This window comes from Atractosteus spatula, chromosome 9 (genome assembly GCF_055471065.1).
Source record: "Atractosteus spatula isolate fAtrSpa1 chromosome 9, fAtrSpa1.hap1, whole genome shotgun sequence".
Lineage (NCBI taxonomy): Eukaryota > Metazoa > Chordata > Actinopteri > Semionotiformes > Lepisosteidae > Atractosteus > Atractosteus spatula.
The window spans coordinates 45,067,246-45,076,596 of NC_142714.1; the positions used below are offsets into that span (position 1 = coordinate 45,067,246).

A 9,351-nucleotide genomic window follows, 5' to 3' on the forward strand; every position below is an offset into this window, starting at 1 on the left:
TTGTGACAAAAGAAAAATGTTTTAGTGCTCAAAACTCAACATTAGCTAAAATAAAACTGTTTTTTTACCTAGAAAGATTCACTAATAAGAATCATCTAATACATTGTAAGTTCTCTGGGGAGCTCAGACATAATGTCATTTGATTCTAACCCAGATTTTAATATTGCATTTTGCATAATCTTTCTTTTGCTATGTAGCACTCTAGATAAAAGAGAGAAAACTGTAAAAACTAAAAATGCAATAGGACAGAAAATATAAAGTGCCTGTATGGATATAAAATAAATTGGTCAAAATTATTCATTATATTTTGATTCTAACTTCTAGGACAAATTAGTTCCCATGTTTCTATTTTACTGTAGATTTTACTTATTTGGGTATTAATTATTATTTATCAAGAAATTGACTAACATGTGAAAAACTGTTTGCAGAATTATAAAAATGTGCAAATTGAAAATGTTCTGTTGATACAATGATGTTTGGTCATGCGGAGATAGTAAGGCTTGAATGTTGTGTGACAAAGAATCACTTTCATTATTTCTGTTCTGGCTAACCATTTTTCCAGTGTCATTCACTTGACATTCTAGGAGTAATGAACTATACTATTTAACAAAACAGCAGCAAAATATTTAAATTGTCCTGGTTCAGTAATTTACACCTTACTCCTGAAAAGCTAGTATAATTTGTAATACAGCTGTTCATGCATACATATATCATCAACTGTGTCTGTATTTATATAAAATCTTTTGTCTTAAGCATAAGTACTGTAGTATTATTGGAAAGGGTCTATGACTGTAGGATAAGAAACAAACAAATGATCTCTTGCTTATTTGGTAGCTATCTATATTCTGGACCCATGTCAGGCTTTGACATTGGAGAATCTATGTACGTAGAAGTTTTTCTACCAATGCACTCACAAACTGTTTGAAAATGCCCTGCTTTTTCTCTCCTTAGTTTTTGTTGATTACCATTCGCAACCCCTGGTTGTGATCTGTGGTTTTTAGTGGTTATACTGTATGTATGCAAACAATTGCAGCCCTAAATCATACAAAAAATGTAATGTTTAGACAAGGGTTAAAAAGGTACTTTTAAAAACAATAAAAAGATCTTTACTGTATATGGGTTCAGTAGTAAGACAGTAAGCAATAGCTAAATGTTATTTTTTTAATGTCGTCAATATATATACTTTTACTTGCAAATGAAAGTCCACTATATCATCTTAACACTGTCCATTAGCAGATTCACTCATCATAAGAAGAAACTTGACTATGTTTTCCATGTGCAGTGTGAATTCATCCTTTACTATGCATCTCCCAGCCTCCCTGAAATGACACAGTACACAGGCAGGTAGACAAATTGTGTGAGCCAAAAAATCGTCATTTTTTGACTGTGATCCTTAGGGTTTGCAGCACCTTTCAAGCTCCAGAGGGTTACATCTATTTAACAGGCTCACACTGAATGATGCCTTGCATTTCCTAGAAAGAGGCTCACACTGAATGATGCCTTGCATTTCCTGGAAAGATTCTCATGTGTGAAAAGTGGGTGTTCCCCATTTAAAGAAAGCTTGAGTCAATGGAAATGTAGCTATTCAGTCATGTTGGCTAAAGCAGAATCACTCAAATAAAATTAGAACATGCTTTGAAACTCCCTTGTTGATTTAGATCCAAAGACTGAGGCACAAATGGTTGAGAATAAAGATTAAAGGACTTTTTTGATGTCCATATGCATAGTCTTATAACATGAACTCTTCATCTCTATCACTTTATAGCCATCGGATGCACATCTCAAGCATGTATGACCACTGTATTAGAATGAAGCGCCTTGCTCAAGAGTTTGCCTGGCTTCAGATCACACAGGAAGAATACCTATGTATGAAAGCATTGCTCCTCTTCAGCATCAGTAAGTCTTTCTTTTTCTGAGATTTTTAAAACACAGTTATAGAATGTGCATATCTTTAACAATAATAAGGACGTTTTTAGGTACATAAAGCTACTGTATACATAAAAGGAACAAGTAATAGGTTTATTCCATGCTGAAAAAAAGAAGAAAGAGAACACAACGTTTCGGCCGTGGAGCCTTCTTCAGCTTGTCCCTTTGCAGCCTACACATGCTGACGCAGCTACCCACCTGAACTACTACTGTATACATAAAATACTGAAATTTGTGAAGGGAAAAAGTAGTAATAAGAATTAGCACTCTATAAGAAAATAAATAAAGCATAATTATAATATCTGAAGTGTTATCATTGAACAAATTAAAAAAGCTCAACACGAGAAAACATCTTGAATTGTCTTCTCATACCTAAATATACAAGATCTTTCTTCAAGTGAAGAGGCTCAGCTGTATTCTGAGGAACTGCTTTTAATGAAATCTGTAATCTCATGATGAGTATTGTCTTGAAAAAAAAGAGTTTTTAATGTTTTATATGATTCTGATAGGGACTTTCGTGAAAGTTTTTTTTGATAAATGGAATTTAAAAAAACACGTTAATGAGGAATAATGACACCCAAGAATTAAATAATGAAATAAGAATTAAATATTTGAGAATATTTATTAAGTACTTAAGTATCAGGGGCGGAGCGATGGCTAAGGATCTGCACCTGTGACTGGAAGGTTGCCGGTTCAAATCCCACAGCCAGCAAAAGGAGTCCTACTCCATTGGGCCCCTGTTAACCCCAGCTGTTCCAGGGGTGCTGAATAAATGGCTGACCCTGCGCTCTGACCCCAAGCTTCTCTCTCTTCCCGTCTGTGTGCCTGTATGTCTCATGGAGAGCAAGCTGGGGTATGCGAAAAGACAAATTCCTAATGCAAGAAATTGTATATGGCCAATAAAGTGATCTTATCTTATCTTATGAGATTTGGGATTTTATACCTGCTTGTCTGAGGGCCAGCTCACTTGTCATAGGGTGAGGAGAGTAGGACCACCTTAAAGGGTGAGGAGTGAGCAAGGATAGCTGCAAAAGCAACAAAGGGTTGGAAGAGGGATGTGAAACAAAACAGGAAAAGAAAGATTTGTGCATGATATGCTTAGCTTTCAGAAGATGACATTGGGAATGTTTATGATATAGAACAACTGGAACAAAAGCAACTTGGTTGTCATCACCCTCCCAAACTTCAGTTAAGAGCTACCATTTAACAATTACTAGAGCTTCCAGAATACTATTATTTCAGACTTGATCTAAATTTTCTTTATAATTTTTCACTTTTATGTTATGCTCTAGTTCCAGTGGAAGGCCTGAAAAGTCAGAAGTATTTTGATGAGCTGCGGACAAACTACATTCATGAACTGGACAGACTAGTCAGCTCTGGCAGGAAAACCTCGTCAAACTATTCTCAGAGGTTCTTCCAGCTAACGCAGCTCATGGATTCTCTTCAACCGGTGAGAACTGGTTTACTTCATTATTCAGAAAAAGAAATAATTAAATATATTGGGGATAAGTACATTTTTTTTCAGGATACATTCATTTGTAGGGTTTGTTGCATATTGCGGGAAACATATACAGTAATTTCAGCAAAATCTAAAATTAATTTGGAAACATTCTTCTTAATCCATTTATATTGTTTATTGTGTTTTACCTACATAATGTACTGTGCTTCATAAATCCCTCGTGGTTACAAAGAAATGGCTTCTTGTCTATGCCAACTAACCTTCTCTTTTTAAAAATTTAGAGATTATTTAAAACACTGACATAAAGGTTTAACTTTAGTGTGAAATCAAGTTACATTAGGTCACCAAATTAAGTGGGTGATGCCAAGATATGCATAGTATAAAAATGTAACTGCAAAAACAAAATTGCTTCAAGTTGAGGCAGTTAGTTTGCATTGCGACCCCTGTCAGCTTAATAGCTACAGTATGCAAATTATTCAGTATTCACAGTTTATGAGCTGGAAATATTCTAATTATAACAAAAACCTTTGTTTTATATAGCACCTTTCATGGTACATCTTCTCAAGGTGCTGTAATATAAAATACCGCACCATGAGCGTCAGGGTATTCAGTGTCTGCTTTCACAGCCCAATAATGAAGTGCAAAACTGGCAGTAAAGCACAGGCATGTATAAGCAATAGGAGGAAGGCCGTTATCACCATCAAAGCTACCACCACATGAACAGACAAGTAGTAATTCATTTGCAGTAGTGCTGGGTGGTCTCGATATTGGAGCTGCCATCTTGTGGCATAGCCAGGGGCCTTTTTCCTGAGGCATGTTCCTTTGGGCGGGAGGCAGAAAGATTCTCAGCACTTTATGTCCCAGGAGAAGAGGCGGAGAAATAATTTACTGAGGTGTCATTCTCGGTTTAGTCAATTTATAACATGGATAATACCATTTATAAAGTTCAGACACTAATGAAAAAAAATCACCAAGGCTTCCAGTTGCCTCTGCGTGAACTCTGCCTATGTATTGTGGCAAGTCATTAAGATGCAATTCAAATTAACCATAACCATAGTATTTTTTTTGTAAAACAGTAAAAACAGTAAAACAGTAAAAATAAACAGTAATATACAACGTCTGCCATTCTAAGACAAATGATTGCTCTTTGAACGTTTGCTTACATTTTACTTGGTTCTGGAAATGTTTGCAGGATGTAAGAGGATGTAGGGATGTGTAAATTACTCAAGGCAAAATCTTAACATCTCATTTTCACATTTGTGCTTCTTGTTATTCTAGGTCCTGACCTATTTGCACTCTTTATTTTTAATTTATGTACATTTCAGTGCAATGACAAAGTGCTAATCTGATAGTAGGTGCAAACATTCAGGTTAACAACACTCTTAACTCATCTAACTTAACTCATCTTATTTGCTGCTGCTAAAGTTCATATCCATAAGACAGAGTTTTGACCACAGATCATTTTAACCACATCTTGGCATCACCCTTAAACCCTTTCAGGATTATAATTATATTATAGGTATATTTTGACTCATATTATGACTTTTTTTCTTTGTTTTCAAAGATTGTGAGGATGCTCCACCAGTTTACCTTCGAGCTGTTTGTCCAGGCCCAGTCATACCCAACAAAGGTCAACTTTCCAGAGATGATGTCAGAGATCATCTCAGTGCAGGTGCCAAAGATGTTGGCTGGAATGGTGAAGCCAATCTTGTTTCACAAATAGCAACAGTGTGCAAGACTATCAGTTAACTACCTTCTGTTTCTGCTGGTAAAATATTTCTGGAGAAGGGCACTTTCAAGATGCCAGTGTCCAGTAAATTTTCGGGTTTTGCTTATCTAATGGCTCAATGTACTGTACAAAACCATTCTATTATTACAGTAGTTTGGCTGCTTGTCAGACGCAATTTAGATCATTTTCTCAAGCAGCTGGGGTTTTAGAGTTGATCGGAAGCTACAGTATAGGGGTCATCTTGGTACAGTACTTCTGCATTTCCAAGTATTCTCTCATGAAAAGCCCTGACAGATATTGAGGAAAGTAAAATGCAAGGAAGACAGAAGTACAGTCCTTTTTACTGACTCTGTAAAAAGGATGCTTGCAAGATAACTACAGGTGTACAGTTCATATCTATGCATATCATGTGGTTCATGCAAATACTTCCAAAGTGAAGTTGTTTTAAAATTGCATTTATGCTTGCTCAACTGAAATTGCTGTTGATGTTAACCAAATAAGATAACAATGGACATTTCTTATTTTACCTGTATGAAAAATCTTTCATTTCCTGCTAAAGCTGTGAAAGCATTCACATTTTTTCTGTAAAAAAAACTATACTAAGAAAAAAGTATTTCATGGTACAAAAGCAGGGTGTAGCAACTGTAAATGTTATTTTCCAGAACACTTAAACTGAATCCCAACAAGTGTCTGTTAACAGAAAATGTTTAGCATAAACTGTACTATATGTTTTCAGGGCAGGGCATTGTTGGGTTAAAAATGGGTTTTGCTGTACTCATAGAAGGCACAAAGATGTGATGATTTATCGCACCAACAATACATAGGAGCAGAAGATCTATGACATTACACCTTAACTACCTAGTCACTAGCAAAAACCTGCAGAGCAGACACAGAAAAGCATTTAGAGAGCAGCCACCATCCAGAGTAATTCTGTATCTTGAGATCTAGTTTCAAATTTACTCAAACTAAAAATAAAAGGCATTACATAAACCTATTTAAAAACTCAGCAGATTTGGAAGAAATATTAAAAGCAAAATTTTGCTGTTCAAAAGGTTTCCTTTTTTGAAAAGTTAAAATATAAATATCTAAATATAAATAATAGCTTAAAAGTGCTGTGTGTGTAAATATGTTCAATTTATTTTAGCTTGCTTAAGCAAACAATCAAACCTTTACAAGTTTTATATTTAGACAATTTCTAAAAATATACTGTAATTTACAGTGAAACATAATATTGCTGCGCTGTAGTTAACTGCTGGTACTAATGTCCTAAGTGGACAAGCTGTTCTTTTTTACTCTTAAATACTGACAAAAGATTCACTTGTACTGGTTAAGCTTTTGACAGAATATGTTTTTGTGCTTTAAGTCTCTTAAAGTTTTCCAATTGATCACAGTGCTTTCAGTTACTCGCACAAAGGCAAACCGAGTCTTTTACTCATTTTCTTTTGCACTACACATTCACAAATTTAAAATTCAAATCTGGTGTAACTCAAAACTGTTTCCATTTACAACTTTAAACAATATTATTTTTGTTCAAAATGCAATTGTTTTACGTGTTGGTACGTGTTGGGAAGAGATGACTGTTAAGACTTTCTTTCGTAGATAAGCTTTCAGACTATAGTAGGTTGAAGGATAGATCATCTTTGAGAAGTATGTTATTTAAAACAAATAAAGGAATTTTGATAACTTATTTATTTTAATCAGTTTATCTGGGCATCATTTCTCGTCTGTTAAAAAAGATTAGTAAAAAATATTTTGCTTTCTACAAAGTAATGAAACACTTTCTGTAAATGGAGCTGTTAAATAGAAGTTTGGGAAGAGGTCAAATTGAATCTTGCATTTTCACTCTCACACTTAAATATTTTGCCTGCTGAACTCCTTCACATGCATCTTTTCTCACATTCAATATTTTGGTTTTGGCAGTGACAGACATCTCTGTTAGACCTTATTTTGTAACTTCTGGCTTTGTCTCACAAGCCACCCTCATCATTCACCTCCTCTGAGCCAGGAAAGGAGTTTCCTGCAATCTTCTTCTTGCAATCTCAATCAATCAACTCTGCATGATAAAAAAACATACAGTATGCTCTTTTCTTCCAGTTCTCCCGATGTTGTTACCCCCATGTGAAACTCTGGCACAACTTTGGCCACTTCCTCTCCCATTCTTTCCTCTCCCTTTGTTTAACCCTCCTCTTTCCTACGGTCCCCACTCACTGTCTCTGTTGATCATCCAACCTACTGTACCTATGGCCCCTGCCTTTCTTCCTTGTCCCTGTAGGACCCCTTATTAGTCATTGATATTCACTCTTCCCAAAGGGTGTGAGTACACAATGTGAGTCTGCATTGGGCCCAGGCTCCTTGTCCTCACCCCTCGCTGGCTCCAAGTGCTCATGTCAGTCACAAGCCCTGGCTGATAAGTTTCTCAACCCTCTTTCTTGCTGGTGTCCAACTGATACAGTGTCTGCCCTCAACCTTTCCCACTCCCTCCCCACCACCCCACAAGCTTCTTACCCCAGCTTCTCAAGACTCCTGTCTGCTCTCAGGACTGTCATTTAGTTGCTTTTTTCTTCAGACCCATCACTTTGAGAACTTTGCTCTAACTGATGTCTTTTGGAGCTCCATGTGGAATCCATCTTCATCTATTCAGCTGGATCAAATGGACTAGCTCAAAGCATCCACATTCATTTAATGAAGCTATCTAGTTCTATCAAGTTCTATCTCCTGCATTTTAACACAATTCTTATTCACAAGACACTATGGCATACATTCTAAAATTGCTGTTCCTCCAAAAAAAAATCATAATTTTCATAATCAAGCAACTCGGTGAAACAAAGCGCATACAACAATAGCTCCATCATTGAAGATTCTGCATCTGTGTTTTTGGTCTCTTTAAATCTTCATTGGGAATCTTCTGAACCTTGACTTGCAGTATTAGCCAGACCAGGTGACACCAAACAATGAAATATTAAGTACACACTCCCTTTATCCATTATTTTGTTCCAGTAATTAGAATAGGACTGAACTACTGAAATGAAGAAGTTGTACAATAGGTCAGTTGTAATCTCACACTTCTGCTCTCTTGCATTTAAATATTTCGACTGCTAAGCTCCCTTTCCTCGTATCTTTTCTCAAGCCCACCCCTCCAACCCACCTTCACCCTTACAGCTTGCAGCAGCCTCCCTGGCTTAAATATTAAAGTAAAGGTTGTCAACCTTGCTGATATGTCAAAATACTGAAATTGTGTATTATTGTTGTTGAAATTTTAATTGTTGATTGGAAATTTTATTTGGAGAAGGATAGTCTGCTAAATAAAAACACAAATCTTGAGTATCTTGTGTATCTTGAGACTTTGGTACACATCTTTTTACAAAATAAATTCAAAACCACTGCATAAACCAGTCTTGGAAAAAAAAACTGGAAGGCTTTGCAGAAACAGTAAAAACTAAAGTAAAACTGTAGCTTTTTAAAGTGTTTTAAAGTGATAAGCAAATTATAACCAATGATAAACTGGTTAAAACAAATTAATTTTATTTCCTCACACAATAATCCCACACAATTCAAGAAACACATATGATGAAAACCATTAAAAATACAACATAATATATTTTGGAAGTAGCTATTTTCAGTCATCATTGTTTTTAATCCATTTTTATCAAGCATAAATTAAATGCTGAAAACTCTTGTTTTTGTGATTGTACTTTGAATAATAATAGAAAAATCTGCAGCCAAGACTTTGTAGATATTCCTTAAATTCAAATATATTATTTACAGATATGCATGCAAAAAACAAATATTTGTCAGTTTTATAAACTACTTAATGATTATTGTGCAAGATCTAATATCTCAATATTCATAAAAATGTGTCTAGTGCCGAGTTATTTGTTTTTGGTGATTTTCTGACAGTTAAAAACTCATTAATCAACCATCCACTACAGCCTGTAAATTTTTTGTAAATAAGCTAGAAAAAGAATATTTGTTTCCAGCAGTTTTGTATCTTAAACAGTTTTAATGGTGTTTCAGGGCTTACAATGTCCACATTGTCCTCAGAAACACTGATTGCAAATGATCAAGTAGATCTCCCTAACACAGCTATCTAATACTAAGCATTTTAAGTGTCCAGTGCTTTTTTATCAGTGAAAAAAACACATAATGACATATAATCATGCCAAAGAGGCATAGCTTTCTCTCTCTGCACCAGCAATAAATGCTTGATAAGATTTTTTTACATACTGCAAAAAAAGGT

At 35.3% G+C, this 9,351-nt stretch overlaps 1 protein-coding gene across 1 annotated transcript in view; it reads left to right on the forward strand.

Annotated features, from left to right (window-relative positions):
- ar (androgen receptor) overlaps positions 1-6,811 on the forward strand; it is a 50,021-nt gene extending 43,210 nt beyond the window's left edge. The window contains exons 6-8 of the mRNA XM_088924483.1: positions 1,766-1,896; positions 3,219-3,376; positions 4,950-6,811. Of these exons, the coding sequence (XP_088780609.1) occupies positions 1,766-1,896; positions 3,219-3,376; positions 4,950-5,108 (448 nt within the window). The 3' untranslated portion in view covers positions 5,109-6,811. The remainder of the gene's footprint in view (positions 1-1,765; positions 1,897-3,218; positions 3,377-4,949) is intronic.
- Positions 6,812-9,351: the final 2,540 nt, after the last annotated feature.